This window comes from Lissotriton helveticus, chromosome 1_1 (assembly GCF_964261635.1).
Source record: "Lissotriton helveticus chromosome 1_1, aLisHel1.1, whole genome shotgun sequence".
In the NCBI taxonomy this organism is placed as follows: Eukaryota; Metazoa; Chordata; class Amphibia; order Caudata; family Salamandridae; genus Lissotriton; species Lissotriton helveticus.
Window position 1 is genome coordinate 1394087060 of NC_136057.1, and position 26290 is coordinate 1394113349.

The window sequence follows — 26290 nt, forward strand, 5'->3', positions numbered from 1 at the left end:
CTCAAAGCAGCTTGTACTTGATAGCATACCCTTTAGAGTCTGTGAATCTATTCTGTTTCCAAAAGTTAAAGTACTTATGGTAAGGCTAAGTACAATAATACGAGTAATACACTATAAGTGTGGGGAATTCAGGATCATATTCTCAAGTGCCAGAATTAGAGCTTTCAGATCGGTTACCTATGCAGTACAGTCAACTGTGACTGTGTAAATGTTTTTAGAGATAGGAAAACATATTTGTCATTTTGCCCCTCACCATTGTGCAAGAGGGGGAGAATTGGTGTTTCATTTCAACATGCTGGCTGGGCAGAACAAACAGTATACATTATGAAGTCCGACTGATCTAGGGCATTGTTGCACAGGGTATTCTTGTTTATATTATAGGTATGCTTGTGTTTATAAAGTAGAGTCAAAGACATAGTCTACGTCTGTTGTTGTTACTGAGTTGGCTCAGTGTATCCACCTGGGATGTAAGGCTTTTGGTGTTTTCACATTCAGGATGCTGGTCTTTGTGACAGCCTCTAAGGCTGGAATGGGGGTCATAACAATTATGCGTTTTCCTTGAGCCAATGATATTTCTTTCACTGCAGCTGTCTGTTTTGCTGACAGTATGTTTTTTGTTGACACAAAACGCATCTCTGCATTTGAATATAAATATAATTTTCTATGCAATTGGCAACTGTGTTACCCTTGTTGAATTTGAAATGTGTAGCCTGTGGTCCCCACGATTACGCGGATCACCAGGTTTTTGGTGTTGACACATGTGTAAGTGTTGTGAAGCTGGCATGTCGGCCTGTACTGAACGCAATATGTGTGTATGTTCGGTGTCCAGTGTGTGCTTTAAAAGTCTGGATGGATTAATTCAGAAAACGGTTTTACCTGTTGTGCATAATCTGGTATGTATGATGTACCAACATTTAAAAATCCCAAAAGTGATTGCAGCTTTTGTATTGTGTTTGGTGGTTGTAAGCGTGCACATTTCTCAAGGAAATGTGGTGCTAAGCTCTTATTTTCATTAGCTAACTCGTATCCCCTAATCAGGACACTGAGAAAGGCAATGTTGGATTTCTTAAAGTTGAATTTGTAGCCTATTCTGAGCAAATTCTAGTGTAATGTGATCCACTCTGGTTAGATGTGTTTTTAAGTCATCATCTGTTAGATCAATATCATCAACATTTGACAGTGCTTCATGGTCAAAAGTTTGTAACAGTCCTGTTACATGGTTGAGAACAACCATGGGCTATTCTTATACCTTTGTGGCAATCAACAGAATTGTTTTTGTGAGCCGAGGGTGGTAAATGCTGTAAAATAGGGCTTTCAGACATTTTTTGGGCAGAAAAAGACATTTGAAATGTCTAATGTTGTTTTGATTTTTTTCACACTCTGTTATTTATTAGCTGCTCTGTGTGCATTTTGTACAAACGTGCAAGCGTGACTATTTTATTGTCTATAGTCTAAGACTAGGTGGTATGATTGATCTTGTTTTGCTACCGGGAACAAGGGATTGTTCATTGGTTAAGTGCAAGTCTCGATTACACCTTGATATTCAAGTTGTACTAGAATTTCTCCAACCTGTTGTTTTGCTTCATTTTTAAAGGGATATTGTGGTTGCATTTGCAGGTTGGACCTTATGGATGTTACATCGCAGGGTGAATCTTTATCCCAACCCACATGATTGTGATATAATGCCTGGGCTTGTGATAGAGCCCACTCCTTGACATATTAATGTTTAACCGATTCTGGAAAAAGGGCAGAGAAGGCTGGTGATATCACATTTTCTTCTCGTGGGACATTTTTGTGCAAAAACTGGTGGCCAATCCTTTTCAGCTAACAGAACATCATAGCCAAATGTTAGGTTCTCCCAAAAGAGAAATTTAGTTATACCACTCTCCATTTGGAGTTGCATAATCTGCCAGGAACACTAATTCTCTGTTCCAGTGTTTCCACCTGAACAAACTCATTAGTTGCTCTCGCAACGAGAAACTCATGAAGATTCTGACAAACTATCATGACTTCTGCTGCATTGTCTAGTAGAGTCAAAGCCCACTCCTTGATCAGAAGCAGAGTCCTTAATATGTGTTGGATGTTTAAGTGAAATCCCAGCCACTTTCTTCTTTTTAAATTGAGGCTTTTGTTGTGGTAGCTTATCTTCCTCTTTTACTATGAAGTCAGACGAGCAATATGAGTCCTTCTTCGGTTTCATGTGCTAATTCAATCTGTGCTCTGACCGATCTCTTCTCTCCGATCTTTTTGGATGACTATTGAAAGGAACGAGAAAGACATATACCAGAATATTGATACCTATCAAGCTGTGTAATTGTTTCACTGTTGTGCAGATTATAGAGCTTTCAGAGGACTGCTGTGGAGGAGATCCACCCTGTGGATTAGTCTTTTCTTTATTTTTCTTATTGCCCTAGCATTTTCTAGAAGACTCTGATGCCTGTTTAGAGTTATCCTTTTCAGAATTACCCCTAAGTTGTAGTTTGTTAGGTCTGGCTCCCAAATTGTCTAGACCTATGGATATATATGTATCAGCAATGATCTTTGGTAGTTTTCACTCTTTTCCGCCAACAGTATTTGGGCGAGATGTTGGCGTACTTCCAAGGCTAGTATTTCCCCTTTAATATTACTTAACATAATTGAGGATACTGTGACATAAATGTCAAATAGCTTCATCCCCAAGTCCAGGGCAGGGGCTGCCCCTTATTCCTTTTGGATCTGTTTAAGCATAACTGGCAAAACAGCTATGAATGATGTACCATGCATGATGGTATATAATGTAGCAAATACTGTGCCCCATGTGGCACACTCCTCTACCAGGGGAACCATCCCTAGAGTTTGGCACATTGTGAGAATTCTAGGTTTATCTTGAAGTCCCATATGGGGAGACATTGCTTCAAGCTGATTTTTTTTTTTTTTGTGCAATCCAGAATGAATATCCTCCTATCTGGTGAGAAACGTTCCCATAGTTGGATTAATAATGACTGGACTACTTGCTGGCATTATTAAATGCACTTGTGAAGCTTGAGCCTCACTGGGTTTGTTGTTATTGTTCACATAATGAACTGTGTCATGTGTCTCTATAATCTCACTAGACCATTGTAAAGTATACATAGATCTGCTGCTGTGAGTGTTGCTAAATGTGGATAAGTTGTGTAGCTGCCTAGGACTGGCCAAGTTCTCCTGTCATTGCTGAGGGGACCCAGTCTGATATTAGATAATAGATGTTGTATTGCTTCTTAGAACCAATTTGTATGTTCCTGAAATGTTAGTGCAATTTTTGCTGCTGGAAATGTTACCCTTGAATAGAATACCTCTACTTTATATGCTTTGTGGGCCTCTCCCATGAAGGTTCAGTCACCTCCTGTTTGACGGAGCCCATCTTGTAGCAACATCTGTGTTACAACATGTCTGCAGTTAAGTGGTATGACCACTGCTACTGGATTAGATATTTGAATATGTGGAATTCAGAAAGGGTACCTGTGGAGGGGTGATCTTTATACAGATTCAAGCTTGAACAACATACAGGCACAAATAGGGGCTCCCTATTTTGCTGAGGAGGATTTTTCCCTAACACCATGGACCTCTCCGGTTAAATGATGAGTATAGTCTTTGGGCACATGAAAGTGAATGAACACTATTCAGGAGACCCATTAAATAAGTATCTGAGCAAGAACGTTGGTGGCACCGTGTGGGACAGTACCTACTATTTCAGTAAGACTGTGAGTTTAGGCAACATGACCGTCAAAACTATGTGGTACTAAGCCCACCCTTACCATCAGAACATGTTGACCTAATTCCTGGCGAGCTCACAGTGCACCATCTGGACCTCTAAACCTCACAAGGCACCGGATAGTGTCTGCAACCTCAGAGCATAACAATCCTGATACCTCAAGGATATTGCGGAAAGAGATATACCCTTTCATTTGTTAACTCATGCATGCCCAAAGGGGGACACAAGAAGTACACAATTTGGCATTTTAAATATTTATTGTGTAAAATACATGCACTGCAACAATTAATAGAATGGAGACAAAATAATGTTACCAGTGTTACAAGAACGGTGAAGTGAATAAACAATTAAACCATTGTGCATTTGGGTTGATTATATGCATTCACAAAATCGTACTCCTACCTAGCGCTGCCTTTCCAATGAAGCACGGAGTGTGCAGACCTGCCAGAATACCTGAGAGTGCTCTCACTCCTCATTTACCTGTTAATGTGTGTCATCTGAGAGCGAATGTTGGTGTAGAACAGGCCACTGTCCTTCTCAGGAAGGTGATGGGATTTAGCTGGGCTAGAATTCCGACAAGGGGTGACCTTGACAACCCATCGAAATGCTCCTCTTTCTACACAAAGGTTTAGCGCAGTTTATATAACACACTTGACCCATTGATTCTATCCCGCAGCTCTGGTCTAGCTGTCATTGTTGATTCTACCCATCTAGAGCTGTCGCCAAACAGAGAACAACAAACAACTACCTTTTATGCAGAGAACCTAGTCATTATACACAATGTTCCAATGCCATTTTTTTCCACATTTAATAAGCTATTTAACTTTTTCCAATATTTTAGCATAAGGAGATTCCGCAGTTGAGTCCGAGAGTGCCATATGGTAAATTGAGGACTCTTTCAGACTCCTGAAATGCTGGGGAGCTTTGGGCTTCACACTCAAGTCAAAAAATTTCTTCAAGCTAAGCATTAAAAAGCTAGTGCTCCTTCTTTCACTTCAGGCTGACATGGATACCGTGACGAAGCGCAGGGCTTGGGCTGTCATCAACTCTTATCCCCTGAGGCATTTCCAACCCTAACTGGCCTGCATGTACTCAAAATATAAAACATGGAAAGTTTTTGGAGCTCAGGCTTGGGGAGTGCCCATTTTTAAAACATGTATCCAGGTGGTGGTAGTCTTCAGAATCAACAATGTGCTGGGGCTCTGGCATGTATGATGAATCATTTCAGAACTTCGTCAGTAGCTGTCCAGCCTTGATAGAAGAGCAGAAAGTTCTCCTAAGACCGGAATGGATACATTTTGTATGCATACATGCCAGCAGGAAATTATTAAAGCTCTCAACCCTGGCAATACCATTCCGGTTAAGTTTGTGGCACTGGTGGCCAAGAATTAAGCTCAGATGTAACAACATGTGAAGTGGTTCTAGTTATTAGTTCTCGAACGCCACCAGTCCGCTCCCCAGTTTCAGAGCTCATCAAGGCAGTTCCTTTTAGTCAACTTTCTCATGGTTAAGGATTTAGCGCCCTACCAGCTCTCAGTACAGTATCCCATATCTGACTTTAGCAACAGCTGAGCTTGTCCATGAACTCCTTGACTCATTGCACTGTGTGAAACGCACGAGAATGCCGCACTTCTTTGTCTTCAATTAATGCGAACCTTAAATTAGGTGCTAGCTGCCAATGTGGAGACCAGGCCTTTATGATAATTTCTTTCATACATGTATGCTGCTATTTCACATGTTGCATCTCATTTTTACTACTCATTGGAGCAGTTGCCTTTTGCACTTTGCCTCTGTGATAAAAGTCTGCTGCTATTTTATATATTGCACTCTGCATTCACCTTGCTTTTACCAGTCATCGGACTAGTTATCCGTATCAGCAGTATTGATTAACGTATAATGCCTTGAAAGCCATTTGTCTTGCACTTTAACACTGTCTTAATGATTATTGATTGGGCTGATTGAATGATAAATGTAAAAAGCTCCAAAAGCCATTTGGCTTGGAATTTTAAGATTGCTTCTGTTTTTAGTGATTGGAATGGTTTTAAGTGACCAAACAATAAATAATTATTATTATTAGGGAAAAGTTCCCTATACTTTACCATAGGAAAATCTCCACCCTTGTGATGGAGATCTTCATATAATAGAGCATTAGCAAAATAGAAAAAGTTTTTTGAAGTTGAAAAAATTTGTAAAAATATTTTAAACCAAGTAGGTTCATCCAAGTCAAAGATGTTACCTTAGGACTCACTAACTGACTTGGAGTTTGGCGGTGAGGTGTTTACTTCATCAGAGTGATGGAGTAAAATACTGACAAAGTGCCTGCCTGCCAAATTCTGAGATGTTGGCCAGCCCAGGAGACATCTCTAGCATTGGCAGGAACCGCTGTTACAGTGGTTCCTGTCAACACATAGTAAGTTTGACTGATGTCTCCGTCTACATGACAGAGCCGCATAGAAAACATGAAGTTTTCTCCCATGGCGAGTGGGTATTTTGCAGTTTGCACTATCCCTTACCTCCAGGGTTTACCTGGCAGTGACGGACAGTGAAAACTGGCCATATGTTCACCCACTCTATATCAGGTGAGGAGACAAACGGTCAAACGCCGACAACCTTAACTAGGTCCAGTCTATGGAGGTTTATGTCAGTGACCCTGACCGAGTCCTCGTTGCCTTTGACTTGATGAAGTCATTGGACAAGGTCTAGTGGAAGCCATTGGTTTTGGCAGGAATAGCTCCAAGTGGGGAAAGTTCCCATTTTGCACCTGGGAAAGACATTTCATTGGTAGGATACTTTTTCTGCCTCTGCCTGGTCAAGATTTCTTCATTTTGACTTAGTATCTTTTTTAAAGCTCAGAATCCCCCAGTGGGGCGAGACAGTAGTCTGTTTCTGAGAGGGTCACGCCTATGTTAGACTGACTTGCTGCTAGGATCCACTAAACAGGTTGTTTTAGTGGCAAAAAGCTTCAAGCTGGGGCAACTTGAAGTCGGACAAGGCCACTGGTTGGGTGATTGCTTTCACTCCTCCAAAAGTCTGCAACTCCAAAGTTTTTCTACGTCTCAACTTTTCAATGACTGGTGGAGAAATCCAGCTAGACACAATCACAGGTCCCCGGACCTCAGCGACAGCACTTATTGGCCAGTACTTACTCCAACAAAGGCAGCCACAGGGTTCAATCTAGGTCTAGGTCTAGTTGTAACTGGTCAGGTGGGCATTTCAGAAAAAAGGCCTCTTTCATCTTGTTGTGTTCCTATTGCCACGTAGGAGAAGGTCAGTCAACTGACCCTCAGAGTCCACTTCTACGTCTTGGGTACAAATGAGCACAAGCCCAGACCTTCATGTTTTCTCACAGGTCCTAAATAGCAAGTGCATCCCTTTTTCTGTTCTTCCAAAAATACAGTGTTCTGAATAGCTGATGATAAGATCCATTTTTGTACAGTTCAGTAGCCAGTGGGGGAGAGGGTGACTCCTAGATACTCCCTAACCAATAGGGTAACAGTTTCCAGGGGCAACCCTATCCACAGTTGTACAGAAAATTGGCCTGGAGTGAACTACTCTAGGGAGAATCCAAGATGGCACTGACGTCTTGTCCTTTGATGGAACTTATGTGCTAGGCAAGGGTATGTTTAGGGAAATGAACAGTCTCCTCCTCATAAGCTACACCAAACTGTTCTGGGACCAGCTCCCCGTCACACTGGGCTGATGCCAATCTGATTACCTTCGGCCTAAAGAACAAAGACTACACCATCCTCAGGTCTCCCCTTACCTTAAACTAGGAATGGACGGGATTCACTAAGCCATTGTCTCTGCTCTAGTAGCAGTTTTCATGTTTCCTTAAGGTCAAGCATTAGCCTCAGGATAATGCTAATGCAAAGTAGGTCCCAGAAGCTTCAGACAGGAAAAAGGCATCTTTCTAAAAGTTACTATTCCTAAATATTTATTACAAATATTTCTTCGACATTAAATTGAATATTGAAATGTATAAAAAAGTAGTTGTTGTAACATTTCTCTAGCTTGTCCCAAACCCAAAATAGCAGAATTCTAAGTTTTCCACATATGACAGCCAGAGCCTTCCAAAGTGAAAATAGCTTATGGGAGCTTACCACTAGAAGGACATGCAGCATAAAATTCCTACATTTCAGATTTTTATATACCTTGCACCCTACCTTCCGAGCTGCAAAGCCTACATAGGCATTGTTAGAAATGGGATTTCTGGTTGGCTAGGGTATGTGCCTAAGCCAGACCGAAAACACCACTCTAGTCAGGGCTAGGGTGTTACTCGCTGAAGATAACCCCAGCTCACCCACTTGGTAACTTGGCACGAGCAGTCAGGCTTATCCCAGCGGCAATGTGTAAAGCATTTGCACAACACACACACACACACACAGCAGCAACACACTAGGCACACCACAAAAGAAACTCCACACAAGGTTATATCAAAAATATCCTTTGTATTATCATAAACACATTAGAAACATAATCACACATTTACACTGTGCCAACTGGCAATAGGCAATATTAACAGGGGATTATATACAGGACCAGGCCAATCGGGCCACGGTCAGAACCATCAGAATGCAGATAGTAAATATCGAACACAACCAGTAACTACTGGTACCATAATGACTTCCGCATTATCACATTAGCATTAGACACCACCCTAAAATATCATAGCATGACATTAGGCATGAACACATTAGGCCCAAACCTTATTAGAAACACATTACGCATTAGGCCTCACCCGCATAAACACATTATGCAATCACCTCATAAGCATAAACACATTACGCATTAGGTATCACCAGCATAAAAACAAACACATTATGTAATCACCTCATAAGCATAAGCATATTACGCATTAGGTATCACCAGCATAAACACATTAGCGTAAATACCATGGGCATAAATCATATTTGGCAACCATCATAGTAGACATAAACACATTATGCAGTTTTGTAGAGCCTGGCACTCTACCAATGTCACCAAACTGTCCCCAGGCCAACTGGCCTTTCTCTGGAGCCCAAATGCCCTACGACCAGAAATGTCAGGGCTTCTAATGGGGCCTTCCAACTGGCCCCCTGGCTGCCTCTGCAGCGAAGCTACTGCTCAAATGTGCTGGGGCGTGGGGTGCATCTCACCCCCTGTCTCATTACCAACAAAATGCCCCCAAACGTTGCAGCAGCCTAGTGTCTGGCGGGGCAGCTGTGAAAATGAGCCCTGGCACCACTGTGCCTCTTGGGAGCTTCACTCTGGGACTCCTACAAACACTTGCCCAACCGTTGCAGATGCCTGCTCTCTCTCGCGGTGCAGCTGTGGCAAAATTAGCCCAGACACCACTGTGCCCTTGGAGCCCAACTCCGGGACTCCGAGATATCATACTACCCCAATTCCCACTCCGGGACATCTAAAAATAAAATGTCCCCCCCCGGTGTAGCTGCCCGCAACGGCGGTGAAGCTTAGTAGACCACAACGGGCACTCACTGTGCCTCGGCAGCCCCCTTTACTGTGCTCCTCCTGGTACCTTCACTCACCGGGCTTCCTGCTCACCGATTCACTCGGGGGCTGCATGCAGCACACGGCGCAGCTCTGGTCTCTTTCTTGTGCCCTCACTCGGCACAATGAACAACCAAGGCTCCAGCGCAACCCCAATCACCGGGCTGTGGTTCGGCTGATCCCGACCTCCCTCTCATTGCCATGGTGCGAGGGACTCTGGTCTTCTCCTCTGAGCCAAGAGGGATGTGGAACTGGAGCCCACGAGGCAGGCCCCACCCACGGTCAGGTGGCGCTGGCCTGACTTTCTGGTTTTGCCGCGCTCAGCGGCGGCTCCTCTTCTCCCTCGGCCAAATGCTGGCTGGGCTTCCGCTTTTGAATAGGCATAAGTGCGGGTAAATGCGGGGTGGGCACCCGCTAAAAAGCATAAATGTGGTGTGGGCACCCGGTAAAAAGCATAAATGTGGGGTGGGCACCCGCTAAATGTGGCAACAATGCAGGGTGGGCTCCCGCCTCATTAGCAGCACTGGGGAATCCCTACGCTGGGATTCCTTCTTCCACGATGGCAGCTCAGCACTGCGAAGCCCCAGCACTCTCCTCTCTCCTGGAAATAAAGTTGTAGCACTCACGAGGCGCTAGGGCCCTTCACAGTCCAAGGGCACAGCTGGGCACAGGTAGGCCAGCACTCAGGACCCTCCAGCAGGGAGGCAAGCCCTCATGGCGGTTCCTCCTGGGCCCAAGCAGCACAGGAACAACTCTACACATGAGGTCACAGCCCCTATATTTATACTGCATTTCTCTTCGTCTGTAAAGCACAGGGCTTGGGGGAACCAGTTCCAACTGGTTCTGGAGCACTCTGTCTACAGTGCTCACTCCCTTCTTTGGGAGATAGGGGCTCTGCCATCAGACATACCACAGGGAAGCGGAGCCAGCATTGAATTAGGCACAAACCTATTCAGGGTTAGGGGATACTCCTCCCACTACTCCAAATGCAGATGCTCTATTCAGCCTAGCGCTGACTTACCCTGCCCCTCCTGGAGCCACGCACACCTCACCAGCCCCTGTCACTCCAAAGCCAGACATGCAATCCACATCAGGCAGGCAGACACATAGCACACAGAAATGCCAACTTCTAAAAGTGGCGTTTCTAAAATAGTTATAATAAATCTGCGCACACCATTGCGTATCATTTATTATCACTATTCCAAACATACCAAACTTGACCACGCTGCTCCTCTCATATCAGGAATTACCACTCAAACACTTATCAGGGAATCCCCAATGCATTCCTATGGGAGGGCAGCCCCATAGCAGTGAGAAACCACAATGGCTGTTTGTCACTATCAGGACATGTCACACACTAAAGGTGCATGTCCTGCCTTTTACCTACAATGCACCCTGCCCATAGGGCTAGCTAGGGCCTACCTTAGGGGTGACTGACATGCAGTAAAAGGGGGTAACAGACATTGGCACAAACTTTAGGTGCCACGTCACAGTGGCAGTAACACTGCTCGCACATGCCCTGCAATGGCAGAGGCCTGGGATAGGTTTTAAAGGCTACTTTGGTGGGTGGCGCAATCAGCGCTGCAAGCCCATCAGTAGCATTTAATTTACCATCCCTGGGTATATGAGATACCACTGTACAAGGGACTGACATATAAATTAAATAGGCCAAACAGGTGTAGACCAATCTTACCATGTTTACCACAGAGAGCACACGCACTTTACAGTGAACTGCAGGGCTAAAGTGCCCAGAGTACTAGAACCACCAACACCATGACAGAAAAAAAGGCTAGGAGAAAGGGAAAAAGTTTAGGGATGACCCTGCAAAAAGGGCGAAGTCCAACAGACATGACTTATCAAGATTTTAAAGGAAGGGTTTTCCCTATCAAAATGGTTATTTTGATGGGCTGGGCTGCAAGTTTAAAGTTCAGAAGCCAAGCTATGGTGGGAGGCCTGAAACCATGTTTGCCTTTGTTACACTAGTGAAGTCCACAGTTGATATTTCACTTTCCATAGCATGTTTGTATTTTTGCACCATATACTATGTATGGCCTTATAGGAAAGTTAAATATGTCAATTAGAGGATTACCAATTTTATCAGTGTTATTGCTCAGAGTCCATTAACTGGGCCTGCTTATCAGTGTCTTCGAGCACAGGGTTAAGAAAAGCAACATCAGGCCATACAAAAGTGTGGGGTGGGGGGGATCATGCCAAATAGGAAACTTTCTCACAGGTGAACTTTTTTGTGTGGAATTTTCATGTAATAGTGCCAAAGTTTATTAGCAAAACAAAATATGCCTTTCTTATTGAAACTCCTACCTAACTATACCAACACAGTAGCAGCTGCCTCTGTGTAAAATGTATATACATGACCTTATTCCGCTTGGACAACACACCGTCATTGTGCGTTAATTGCCTGCCCCCTGCATGTGTCGTGGGGTTGGTCACCCTGGGGCTTGCCTCCAAGCCCACGAGGAAGGGCAAGGGACTCCATTGCTCCCGCTCATTGTAGGAGCAAAAAGAACTAGCTCCCGCTAGGTGGCAGCACAAGAATTTGGATGATGGCTCCAGCAGAGTGTAGAAAGCCTAAGGGTTAGCAGGGGCTGAGGACTTCCCCGTGGCCCAAACAAAAAAAGATCAGCCAGAGTGCCCTCAGGTGGGACGGAGCCACCCTGAACAATAAAGATACTGGATCCTGCACAGTGCGACTGGAGCCGCTCATTTATTCACTGCCTCTGGCCAGGAGCACCCCATAATGCCCTTCATCAGCTAATTTGAACATTTTATTCTTCTCTGTGGTGCCTCAGTCTAGGCAAGGAAACCATCAACATGTTCTACAAGCATGTGGGGGCAGCAGGGAGTGCAACAGCAGCCACTCCCCCCCAATTTTTTTTTAAAGTAACCGTATGTTTCCTGGATTTTATAGAAACATGAAACATGAATACTGCTTTTTAAGATTTACCACTGGTAGAGCTTACAGTTTTTAGTTGGAGATTGCAAGGATACATTGTGGTTGGTCTTATGGTTGGATTATATGGTCTGAGAATTGTGAAAGAAATATTCTGGCACGGATGTGTTGTCTCAGATAGAAATGCTTGATTTGAAGATTTATTTATAAACATTGTAATGCTTTTTATTGCACATAGACTTTTCCCTGCACAGAGGTATTAACAAACAGCCCATTCCCTCATGAAACCCTAGTATTCACAGCCTTTCACCCTGTAGAGTGGTCGTGGTGGCCAGTTCCCCAACAAAACATACTATACACAGCTTTTGCTCTTTCGAGAGGTCTTTGTGAACAGCAACACTACAACACAAAGACTTCCCCCCACACAGAGGTCTTTGCGGTCAGGCCAGTCCCTCACTAAAGCCTAATACACACAGCCTTTACCTTGCACAGAGATCTTGGTAGACAAACCAGTCCCACATGAAACCCTACTACATATTTTTTACCTTTCACAGAGGTCTTTGTGGGCTTCTCAGTACCTCCCTAGAATGTTACTATGTACAAGCATCACCCTATAGAGGTATTTCCCGACAGGCAAGTCCTTCACCAAACCCCACTACCCTCAGCCCATGCCCTACACAGAGAACTTTGCCAAAATGTCAGCCCCCCAAACCCGACTACAAACACGCTTCTCCCTCTAGAGAGATATTTATAGACAGGCCAGTTCCTCACCAAACCCCACTATGCACAGTCTTCACCCTGCACATAGGTCTTGGCAGACAAGCCAGTCACTCATTAAACCATGCTATGCACAGCCTTGACTGTGCACTGAAGTCTGTGGGATGTATGACATTACAACGCATGCTTTTACCACGCATGCTTTTACATCGCAACTTTTACAACGCATGCCTTTACAACGCATAGTGTTGAGGGGTGCTGGATAGTGAATAGTTTAATTTACTATTCCAACTCCAGTCCCCGTGGATAGTAGGGAAGGTGTTGGATAGTAAATTAAATCTATACCCTATCCTAGAGCGCCCCCCAGCGCAATGCGTTGTAATGGTTTGCGTTGTAAAAGTTGCGATGTAAAAGCATTGCGTGGTAAAAGTTGCGTTGTAAAGGATGTTTCCCAAGTCTGTGTGGCCCAGAGGCATGTCCTTTACTAAACCCTACCACGCACAGCTGTTACCCTGTACATAGCTCTGTGTGTTGATGTACAGGCCAGTCCTACATCAAACCCATCTAGACACAGCCATCACCCTGCACAGAGGTATTTGCAGAGGCCAGTCTCACATCAATCCCTGTTACGCACAGTGTTTGTCCTGTAGCGAGGTCTTTGTGGATAGAATAGTAGCTCACCAACCCTACTACACACAGCTTTAGCCCTGTACAAAGGTCTTTATGGTGAGGACAGTCCCTCAGCAAACCCTACTACACCAAGCTCTCCCTTTGTATAGAAGTCTTCACGGAGAGGCCAATGCCTCGCCCAACCCTACCCTACCCTACCCTACCCTACTGCTCATAGCCTTAGCTCTGTACTGAGGTCTTCTCAAAGAGGCTAGTCCCTCACCAATCTACTACACACAACCTTCACACTATACAGATATCTTTGTGCGGAGGCCAGTTCCTCAGCAAACCCAACTATGCACTGTCCATACTCTGGGTGCAGATTGTGGGTACAGGCCCCTCTATCCAGACAACAGTTCCCCATTACATGGGAAGCCACTACTACACACAGCCTGTGTTCTCTGTGCCACTCTTCACATAGAGCCCACTCCCTCCACGTACTCAGACACAGACAAGACCCTACTACATTCAGTTATGTATGGTAGTAACTTCTTACTTAACAATAAAAAAGATCCTAGAAAGTCACTGGAACTTTTTTGGGGAGGGATGTTATAATTAGGCAACAATGTCAGTGAAAGTAGTAGTTCAGCAAGCTAACTATAATTTGTGCCCCTGCCATGCACTGTGTATGACCTCACATATTGCATCATTCATGACATGTTCAATTATATCATTGATAAAATCCATGGTGGCATTTTGAATGATGTCATTCATGCCATCACTGATTACATCATCCAACCAACTGCTGTTCAATATACTGTAAAAACCAGTACTGCATGTCATATGTAATTACTAAGTAGCGCACATTAATGTAATGCATATATTACTCTTCAGACACACAGGCTCCCTTAGGTAAACTAACCTTCTCCTACAGACAGCATTCACCCTGTACCAAATACCTTGTAAATAACTGACCCCATGTGGGTAATCAACCAGACTTGAATGGCCAAGCTGTGTGAACAACCCTCCATGGAGAACTAATTTCCTTCATTGACCCAAGTAGCTCTAGATGCCTAATCCTACTCTAGGAACCAAAACAGTATCAGCTTCCTAGGAGTACACCTGGCTATTTTTTTTTTAATACCATGAAAGTACCTTGCACCATGTACCTTGTTATCATGGGAGTTTTTTAAAATTGGCCCTTAAGGGGGTTATGTTATGTTATAACAATTTATTGTGCGCACTACTACCCGAAGGTGTCTAGGCGCTCGCGGTCTCCAAGAGAACTGAGAAGAAGAACTAGTATCTGAAAAGCCAAGTTTTAAGCGACTTCCTGAACTCAAACAGGGAGGGGGATTTCCTAAGAGGGAGTGGAAGAGCATTCCACTCCTTAATAGTATTATAGCTGAAACTCCTTCCTCCCCAATTTGGGGCCAGATGTAGGAAAAGCGTATTTACCGATTTATAAATAGCGAATTTTACCGATTCGGTATTTATGAATCGGTAAATATGAAGGAGGGAGATTTAGGAAGATTCGGTAATTGAATTACCGAATCTGTCAAAATCGGTATTTTGCCGAATCGGTAAATACCGATTCGGTATTGCCCATTAATTCCTATGGGCCTTGAAGCCCATAGGAATCAATGGGCAATACCGAATCGGTATTTACCGATTCGGTAAATACCGTTTTTTGCAAGGGTGCAGGGGGCATGTCTGTCTGTTACATGGCATAGGTGTGCATGCACACATGTGCATGCACACCTGGATTCGGTATTTTACCACCCAGTTGGATTGGGTGGTAAAATACCGAATCTGTAAGGCCTGTGGGACTCAGAAGAGTCCCACCTACATCTTGCAGATACCGAAGCGGTAAAAATACCGATTCGGTATTTTACCGATTCGGAAAATGTACAGATTCGGTAAATTTACCGAATCGGTAAAATAGGGCCCCTACATGCCAATTCTTAAATATTTTGGCTCCTACATCTGGCCCTAGATCTTTTAATTCTGGGGATGGGCATCAGAAAGGCATTGGCTGAGCGAAGCGCTCTGTTGGGAGAGTACCAGCTAAACAAATCTTTCAGGAAACGTGGTCCATCTCCATGCAAGCCCTTAAGGGCTATGCAGAGAGCCTTGAACTTAATCCGCTGGCCGACTGGTAACCAGTGTAAATCCCTAATACCTGGACTGATGGACTGATATTTAGGGACATCCAGGATCAGTCTGGCTGCGACGTTCTGTACTGCCTGCAATCTTCTAAGTAAATTGGACTGCAGATTGATATACAGTCCATTAAAGTAATCCAGTTTGGATAACACCAGGGAGGTCATAACAGTCTTTATAGAGCTTTTAGGGATGAACGGCAGAATTTTCCGTACCATTTTAATAGTAAGAAAAGAGGAAGAGATCACCTTAGAAACTTGGGCCTTCATATTAAGTTTCTCATCTATAATGACCCCCAGATTTTTAGCCTTATCCACTGGTGTAGGAATAATGCCCAGTGTATCTGGCCACCAGACTGGAGACCACTGAGGGGAAAGACTGCCAAACAGCACCACCTCAGTTTTTCCTGAGTTCAGCTTGAGGCAATGTCTCCCCATACAGTCGCTCAAGGAGACCGTGCAATCATGGAGTTTGGTTGAAGAGTTAATGTCCTTATCCACAGCTGAGATAACCAACTGAGTATCGTCAGCTTAAGACGTTGGATATAGGTTAAACCTCCTAATCAGCGGGGCTAATTCCGAGATGTAAGTATTAAATTACATGGGGCTCAGAAAGGACCCCTGTGGCACCCCCACATGGGAGGGTAAAAGGTGCAGTTTAAAGTTGCCCAATTGCACCGTCTGTGTTCGATCCGAAAGGAAAGATGTTTGGAGAGAGAGGGCCCTTCCTCCTATCACGATGGTTTGTAGGCGGTTGACTAGGCTCATATGGTCCACGGTATCCAACGCCGCAGACAAGTCAAGGAGAACAAGGGCGGCCGACCCTCCACCATCTAATGTTTTACGGATCTCCACCGTGGTTTATATAAGAGATGTCTCGGTACTATGAACAGCTCTGAACCCAAATTGACTCTGATCCAGGATTTCATTCCCCGCAATAAAGTTGGAAAGTTCAGTATTTAACTGTTTCTCAAAGATTTTGGCGGGAATAGGAAGTCTGACAATCGGACGGTAGTTGGCAGGGTCCGTATTATCTAGGTTGGCTTTTTTTAGAAGAGGCAGGATGCAGGCCTGTTTCCAAATTGTAGGAAAATTTCCTTGTAATAACATTTGGTTAAATAGGTTGGTTAGCACTGGGCTAATAATATGACTGATGTTTTTGAGAATCCTAGGGGGACATGGATCGTCCGGTGATCCCGATTTAGTAGAAAGAAGCAAAGACAATACTTGTTGAGAGCAGGCCGGAGAAAAATCTGTGAGAGTCGCTATGCCGGATTGTACTTGTACTATGTTATTAGAAACAGATCTATGTTTGGAGAAAAGATCATATATTTGATCTACCTTGGATTTGAAGTAGTGGGCAAGAGTATTGCAGAAATCTTGGGTGGAACTATCAGCGTCATCTTTAGGTGCTGAGGTAAGGTTCTTTATAATTCAAAAGAGTTCCTTGCAAGAGGAGCCCGCCCTTTCAATTTCTGTCATATAGTACTGACTTTTTTCCCTAATTAATTTTTTCCTATAGTCAGCCACTGTGACTTAATATATTTCCTTCTCCGCTTCATCATAACATTTCCTCCATCTTCTTTCTTGCCTTCTGCAAGCTTGCTTCTCTAGTCGAAGGGCCTCCGAGAACCAAGGGGCGGACGGAACTTTCCTGTTTTTATTTATCACTATGGTGGGAGTAAGCATAGCAAAGTTTGACTCTAACCATTCAGTATAGTTAATGGCTGAGCCTTCTGCTTCCTCATGCAAAGCAGGATGACTTTGACTTAGCTTGGCATCAAGGGTACTCTGGTCGATTTTTTCCATGCTCTGCCCAGCGTCTTGTTGCTGGTCGTTTTGCCAGAAGACATTCGTGGCAGGTTGTAACTAAACAAAATGGCACGGTGATCCGTCCAGGTCAAGGGGAGAGAAAAAGACTTAGTGATGGCAGGATTGTTTGTAAAAAGTCCATCCAAAATATGCCCCGCTACATGCGTGGGGTAGTGTATAATCTGTTGTAACCTTACTTCTGTAGTGGCATCAAGAAGATCGCAAGTATCTCTCTGTTCTGGGAGGTCAAGATGGAAGTTCATATCCCCCAAGATAGTAAAAAATTCTGAATGAAGCCCTAGGTAGGGGTGAGGACATTTAAAAAGTAAATAGATATTTAACTATTGTGAAGCCTAGGTGAAGAATTGTTTTTAAAGTTCTCTTGAAGGAGCTAGCTAGTTAATAATTGCATCAGAACAATCAAAGAAAAAGTGATAGAAAAAATGCTTTGAAATAGTCTAACTGCTGGCAATCACTCGTGCTGCATTACAGTCCATTGTTTTCCACCCACAATGCAACTCTAGACAAAGGCCCTCCTTAAGTAAATCAGTAAATTGTCTGCTCCTCATAGGATCAATCTGTTCCAAGCGTCCAGGCAAGGCCCCCTCCAGAAGGGACCACAAGCAACCCCAGAACTGTTATGTCCTGCTTGGGCTCATTAGTAAGTTGTAGCTTGAGTCCAAGGGCACAGTGAGCACACTACACACATCGGGGCTTACCCGTTGCACTTAGGACGTCAACTGCAATAGAACAAATTGATGGATGAAATGCTTGAATTATTCTCAATCATTAGTAATCACTCGGACAGAATGATTACCAGTGGCTGAGATTAATTCAAGCATTCCACCCATCATATTTTTTGCATACTTCAGTGTGACAACCTAAGAGTGAAGGATACGCCTAAACGTCGATCCAATGCTCTTTTTGCCACTGGAACCAAGTTGCCCCTGACTGATGAGCCCGAATCAAGGTAAAACCAGTGTTGGGTTTCTTATGTTCCGGTTCAGGAAGGACCTTGCGCAGCAGTTTGCACTGCACTATTCTTACTACAGCAGGATCAACACTGATTTGCATATGGATGGGTCCAAACTGAGGTGGTTTGGAATGCAAAAATATGATGGACTGCAATGAAGCCCAGAGTAATTAACAGTACCAGAGAATAATTCAAACATTCAATCCATCACCTTTTTGTACACCTGAGTGCGATGCCCTAATTTCAATGAGTATGCCTAGGCGTGGGTTTAATGGTGAAAGTGCTCCTGGAGCCAAGCTGCACCCTACTGAAGAGCCCCAGTTAGGATTAAACCAATCTTGGGTTTCTTGTGTTCCAGTTCATGGAGGGCCTGGCCTGGGCTGTTGCTATTTGAGCAGTCAAGACTGATTGGCATATGACTGGGTCCAAGCTGAGGTTGCATGATTTACAAAATAACAATGGACTGAGAAGTGGCCCTTATTAATTATTAGTGGCTAAGATTGATTCATTGTAAATTTTACAGGAGTGTAACCCATAAACCAATTCAGGACTGGGTAGGTAGGATGCAACAAAAAACAGCGTAAGAAAACACGGCTGATCTACACGGCCGCTTGGGTCTAGGCATTTTCAGTACCTACCTGTTACCTGTAGAGGACCCCTAAGCAATATCCTACAAGCATCCACAGCTTTCCTTCAAGGACAAGTTAAAGAGAACTCGCTTGTTCGGATGTCCACTCAGCACTCGTAAATTCAGACAACCAAGTCCTGATGAGGATCCGAATTAATCCGGATCGAAACGCCGTCGACCAAACAGCCTAAATAATAGGCGCACTCCTCCCCTGTGGCTCTACCATTAACTGAAATTATTCCTGTCTATTGTGATATCACATTGTCAGATGCGCCGTTGAGCCACTCACTGTAAATTTCGAGCACCTTATGCACAGTGCGCCACCAATGCTGTTCACCTTCACTTGCGTCGCCACTTGCACTTTTTTATACGTTTATGCACCAAGTTTCATGTGGTTGTCATCCAATTAACCTATGCAGTGCTGTTCTTAACTGTATATTCCCGACCCTGAAGCTACTGTTATGATATAAAGATGAATAACTATCTATTGTCATACAAACGAATTTCTCTCCTTCTTTCTTTCTAAGTAATGCTATGTGCATGCTTGGTATAATTGTCTATTGAATCCTACCACTCAGGACACTGTTTTTTGTTGCATCGTAAGATTGATTCAAGCATACCATCCATCACTTTTTTGTATACATCAATATGAAACCCTAGGTGCAACCGGTATCCCCTGACATGGGTCCCATGCTCATCTTGCCACTGGAACCAAGCTCCAAATGAATGATCAGTCCAAATCAGGTCAAAACCTGCCTTGGCTCGCATGTGATCCATTTCAGTGCAGGCCTGATGTGGTGGTTTGGGCTGAAATACTCCTAATGGAGTAGTCTTAAGAATGATTTGCATATGGCTGGGTCCAAACAGAGGTGACATGATGTGCAAAATAATGAAGGACTGGGACGTGACCCCATATAATTACCAGTGGCTAGGATTTATTCAAGTATTTTGTCCATCACTTTTTGGTATACTGCAGTACCAGTGTTTGGTCATGTGTGGCGATGGACTTACTTCTGACTCCTTTTTGTCTGTATTAACTATACACTAGTAAACTTGGCTCCACTCCTTATTTCAAAGGGTGGAGGAATGTACGTCTAAACGTTGTAGTAAATTTGCACTCAGAAATGGTCAATAACCAAAATGTGTAAATTTACTCCAAAGTGTAGGAGTGATTTTATACATGTAGTTTTACTTATGTGTACATGTATGTGACTCCATCAATGGATATATTGTCAGAGATTGACAAAGTCCCTGGTTAGGAACCTTTTATTGACAACTCCTTACAAAAACCCGACCCCCACTCTCAATAAAGAGGAGCTTTCAGGACTTATTTTGATCTCCCCTTCAATTCCATGAACATTGCTTATTCACCCTGCCCCTAATGCCAGACCCCTTGAGAGACTCCTATTGAAATGTATTAAATCAAAGTTATTCATTAACTTGAGGAGGTATGGTATCACAGGAATGCATTAGGAATGACGTATATATCACAACACCTTCCAATACTATAGCTCTGTAGATGTATGACGGAAAAAAGGAAGAGCTGTACTTAAGTAGTATGAAGCCTGCCTACTGAGGAGCCAAGCAGTTGAGCTACCTCATTTCTTCTGTCCCATTATGTGTTTGGTTTTATGACTCACATTTTAGAGATATTTCCTATATGGCACAATATTTTGGCATGTGCCAAGTTTGAAGCTGTTTTGCTAAGCAGTGTAGTGCCTTGAATAAAGTTAAATACTTCACTTAAATTAACTTCTGCATTAGAGTTCATACAGACTCACTAGGAACGACAGTTTAGAGACTCCATGACAGAACAATGATAATGAGAGTGACAGAGGACCCGCCTCACCCCTACTGCCACAATTAGCTGACCAAGTCTCAGCACGTGACTAGTGAGAGGACAGTGCAAATCCAGTGAGTCATTCTGTCAGGGTCTCTCTTTTCAAGTTAACATATTGGCAGATAGTACACTAGCTTAGGTTTCCAAAAACCTGAGAATTCCATTGTGGAATCCACAGGCAAGAATTGCTCCCAGTGCTGAAATCGGCACAGTCTGCAAGAATGGAGATGATGGGAAGCATGTGTCACTTCAGTTAATATAGACTCTATTCTTAAATCATTTGGGAAGGGCTACCTCAGAGTGCAAGGTTCAGCGGGCCGAGTGTCCAAGTAAATACACCAAATGACAACATATTTTAGCACTCAGAAAGATTTAGGGTTACTGTAAGGAAATGCCGCTTTTTTCATGATCACCCCAAAGTTTTCAACTGATGCTGCTGGTTTTTCAACTCTGAAAGTGCACTGAGTCCTGCCAAACAGGCCTCAGTGCCAGTGCTCTGACCCTTAAAACATTCATGTGTGATTGGTTCACCCACAATTGGCACAAGTAAACTTACTTATAAGTCTCTAGAACTAGGGCCTGTAAGTTAAAGTGTCTCTTGTGGACTGCAGCACTTATCATCCCACCAACAGTGTGACAAAGCAAAGCATGACTCCTAGCCTCACACTGTAGTCTGGCAAAGCAGTTTTGAAACTGCTAACTCAACTTTGCCATTTAAAAGAATGACAAAGTCCAGACCTATTTTTAATATATATGTCATCCCTCAGGTAGGCCTATCAAACCTCATGTCAGGGTGCTTTATATTAAAAAGCGGGGCTTGTATTTTTACATTTTCTAACAGTAAAAGCCACAAATTGTCATTTGTAAGTAGGGAAAGACTTCTACCCCATTGGCAAGTACAGGGTTAAACACTGATCACTCAGCTGTGTTAACTTCTGAATGGGACTACTAAAGTTGGCCCAAAGTATAAAAAGAATTGTTGCATTAAACCCCGCCTGTTGGTCAAGTTGATTCTGATGTAACATTTAAGAAAATGGAAATTTTAAATAGTTGTCACTCAGTTGCACAACGTTTTTCAGTGATCATTTACGGGTGCTGGCCACAAGAAATCCTTCTGCCTTCCTGGTGGGGGAGGGGAGTGATGTGAATGGCTCACAGGAAGGAACAAAAAAGGCATACTGCTGGAAGAGATGTTACCCCTTCCTGGCAGGTAAGTCAAACAGGATATGAGCCCATAAGGCATGCCTCAAGGGGAAAGTCATCTTTGAAAGGCTCTTGTACACAGGTTGGCAAAGGGGACAGGGAGGCGGAAACAGTTACCAAACCAGTTTTTCTTGAGCATTTAGCCCTTAAGTAGCTACACCTCTAGGTTGGGCTACCAAACTCCAGACACCAAGAGAGGGGTCCTGCCATCTTGGGAATAAGCAGAATATTACATTGTGTGATAGCTAAATGCCGCCGTTTTCAGGAGGTAGTCATCACGCGGGTGATGACCTGATAGCCCATTGACCAGTAGTCACTGCATCCCAGAGAACAAGTTCTGGGCATTAGATTGGCACCCCTAGTACCTCAGAGCACACCTGTACTGGAAGGTGGGCTGAAAAAGGTCTGCCCCTACTGTACCCTGGACCCAGCAAAAAGAGCCTGCACCAAGACTGGACTGCACCTGCTGCTCCTTGGGCTAGACAAGAGAGGACTGTGCCTGTGGTGCCCTGCTTGAGGAAAAGGCATCCCTGAGTTTCAGACTTAAGAAGTGACTCCTAGAATCAGTTTGCTGACTTCCTGTGACAGCTACAGGTCCATAAAAGCTGAAGAAGACTACCTTGGCGAGTTGGTATCCTAGATTGCCTGACTGTGGCTAGCAGCTGAAGTGCAGCCTGGGAGACTGACTTCTGACCCTCAAAAGTTACACCTAAGTCTAGGAGAGTTGTCTAAGGGCAGTTTGGTCACCCAGGTTGGGAGTTATCACCAGTTAAAGGGAACCATGTGTTTCATTGTGACCGGAGACCAGTGGCAAATGTTTTTTGGCTGGACTTCAAGGTACATCAACCCCTCTGGCCAAAGTCACCCCACCCTGACTGTTGGCTGAGGAGTAGCCCCACGAAGACCTCTATCACCACATCAGCATCTTCAGCATCCCATGTCCCTTTCATCAGGAGCACTCCATTGAAGCCAAAGATAGTTTTCAAATAAAACCTGGACTGGACGGAGACTGCTTTGAGTGTGAGGTAATTGCCCAAGTAAGTCTCATTGGCCCCTGTGACTTGCTCCTTGCTATATTGGTCTCCCAAAGTGGACCTGAGTAGTTGTTTACAAATTTATAAAAGTATTCAAAGTAACCACTAACAACTGTAGTTGCCAATGCTTGTTTGTGATTTGGGCGAAAAGCAGTGATTTATTATTTACTTAATAATTTATATCTCTGGAGGATTAGGGTCCTTTTAGTATCAAGAAATTCATAAAAATAGACTTTTTTTAATAAATTGGGATTTTGTTTGTGTCAATTTCCTATTCAACTAATTTTGTACTCCTAAATGCTTTACACTTTTTCCTTTGACAAAGCCTGACTGCCTGAAGCCACAGCTACCCAAGGTTGAGCTAAGGTTTTGCAAATGAGACTCACTGGACCGAAGACAGACTTCTGAATGTATTGCATGGTGAGGTTGCACAACCACACCATGTAATAAATCGCTTTCCTCACAGTTATCGCTGAACAGAGCAATGTACTTTTAAAGTAAGAAGAGCATGTAAACCAGAAATGTTCATTCTGTGTTGTTCATTAAACTTTTATGTGTTCCCGCAGAAACAGAGAAAAAATGGATCGCCTACATTGTTTAACAAGTCAGTTATTACTTCTAGGGCACCACCCTCATGTTCAACATGTCGTCCGTCCTGAAGGATGAGTCCATATGGGAAAGGCCATACCAGTTTTATCCAGAACACTTCTTGGACGCAGATGGTCAATTCATCAAACGAGAGGCCTTCATGCCTTTTTCTGCAGGTAAATACATGCTTATTAGGCTATGCAGCTATACATTAGCACAGTTAGGTTGAGAGAGGAAACTTGTCAAATATAGGTTAGGTGACTATAACATACATTTAATTGTAGATGAGGACAGTAATGCTAGCATGTGCATATAAAAGAGCATAACTAGATGACATTGACACAGAGTATGCAATTGAAGAAGCATTGAAAGTCCTCTGAATTTAATATGTTTGAAAATCCTACTGTTCTTACATGTCCTTTTAGTCACCAAGTTAGGTCAGTACATTGATAAACACACTATATAACCACAATCACTCATGTTAAAAAAAGAAGAATAAAATACATGCCTGAACCTCTATATGGTTTCAAGAACCCTAAATAAGACTTTAACGTGGCCAGGTATGTCAGAACATTGTTAGCAAAAATATTATTTAAGAGAAATAGTGTATCCTAAATATTGTTTACCAACAAATTGTCAGTTTGAGTGCAGAATTTCTATTACTACCTTTAATGGTGCAATATTTGTGCAAATTATAATTAAAACATTTCTATCTAATAATAATTTGGTTACAATGTTGTGGTACAATAACAGCTGAGATATGTTATGCAGGTAAGAATTCTAAACAGGAATTGCCCTGCCATCTCTCTTTTCTGGCAATATCCTTGAAGACTTTGAAGACCTCATCCCACCATGAGCACCTATGTCTTGCATATGTAAAGTCTTTTTTATACTCCTTGTGAGACCTAATTTGGGAAGTACCAGGGCTATCAGAAATATGGTGACCTCAATGGTGAAGTAAGATAAATGTACTCTAGTGTCATGGGCCCAACGTTCTATAACTTCTCTCCTTTAGCACACAATCCTATTGGTAACAATGCAGAGAATAGTCAAATGCTTACTCAATGAGGATATGAAAGTATAGGCAGTCAGAATGCAGTAAATCATTGGCATACCCCTTTATAGCTGACGGTTCAGTGCTTGGCATTTACAAAAACAAAAACAGAACTCCCCAGCTACTTCTTTGCCAGAGATTTGACCTCAAACATTATTATAGTGCAAAAAATTAAGTGCTAAGTTTTGATGTGTTTTGTCATCATTTTCCTACTTTTTAAGAATGGAACCAAGCTCAATTTGTGAGCACAGTACCAGGATAATTTATCATTGCCCCATGAAAACAATAGGGACAATTTCCAGAATAAACAATGCATACCTCTTGATATAGTTTAATGTGGCCACCGGTCTGAAATGTGCGCTACTTTTTGAAGTTACCATGTTTTTATGAGGTTTCCAATACCTTCTATAAAATCACTCAGGTCAATGCAAATCCCATAAAACCTCCCAAAAACAGTCATAAGAGCTATGCAAAGCCTAGCTTACAAACAGTAACAAGGGGGTCAAATGAGCAATGTCTATTTCTCAGTGTCTAGGCACAATACTGTAGGAGTCTACTAATCGAGTGACTACTGTTGGCTATTACTAAATCTGGGGCACATTCACTGTATTCACCACTTGAGCAACAATTAATTCTTAGCACTATATCTCAAGATCCACCAGAAATTGTTGGATTTTTACAGTGCACATTGGACTAGAAGCTGGCCACATACAAAGTTGGTATCAAGGCAGTCGTGGAAGCATGTACCAGGAGCTTACATTTGTATATCTATGCAACAATGCAACATATTTGAATGTGGTCAATTGGTCTTGGACCATCTGCCTCTCTGATAACCTTCGACAAGGAGGAAGCCAAGGGAGTACCTCAAGGCCCCATGGAAGAAACTGAGGGGTGCTCACAGGTTACACTGAAAGACCCGTCGTTCAAGGATAAAGGAACTGCATAATTCCATGACTTAAAAGTTATTTTTGCTGCAGCAGTTTCATTCAAGTTTATCAGAGCAGCTAGAATATGTGTCTCATCTGAAGAAATTGTAGATAAATTATAAGCTTTTAGAAATATACCAATATCATCAGGATGAATATCTTGTGGTTTATCCAAAAACTTAGCATAGTATTTAAGAAATAAATTTATCAGCTGTATCCCAAGAAAAGTGTAAGTGGGTAAGAGCTTTCAATATCCACTTGCTTTAAAGTAATATTAGCCTTTTCTGTCAACAATTGTATACCTTCCCTTTTCATACATGCTATATTGTATCCATATTATGTTTTTGTAACTATACTTAACAGCATTATTCGAATTAATAAACAATCTTCCCAACTTCATAATTTGCTCCAAAGATGTAATCGTAGAATTAAATAATTTATACACACAAGCCATAATCGAAATGACAAATGTCTTAATAACATACCAATGAATTATTCTAGCAGTATATGTAGGAACATTTTGATAGAAATAATTATTCATTAATAGGAGAAAATAGTTTATTTGCGTTGTTTTCTTTGAGCATTACATCAGTATTCAGTTTCCATTGTTGCGCAT

The 26290-nt window shown here is 42.9% G+C and overlaps 1 protein-coding gene across 2 annotated transcripts in view; it reads left to right on the forward strand.

Moving 5' to 3' along the window:
• Positions 1–26290, forward strand: part of LOC144825548 (cytochrome P450 2D6-like) — a 470217-nt gene that overhangs the window by 437660 nt on the left and 6267 nt on the right. For both annotated transcript variants that reach the window (XM_078684165.1, XM_078684166.1), the window contains one exon: positions 23729–23870. In XM_078684165.1, coding sequence (XP_078540291.1) covers positions 23729–23870 — 142 coding nt within the window. The remainder of the gene's footprint in view (positions 1–23728; positions 23871–26290) is intronic.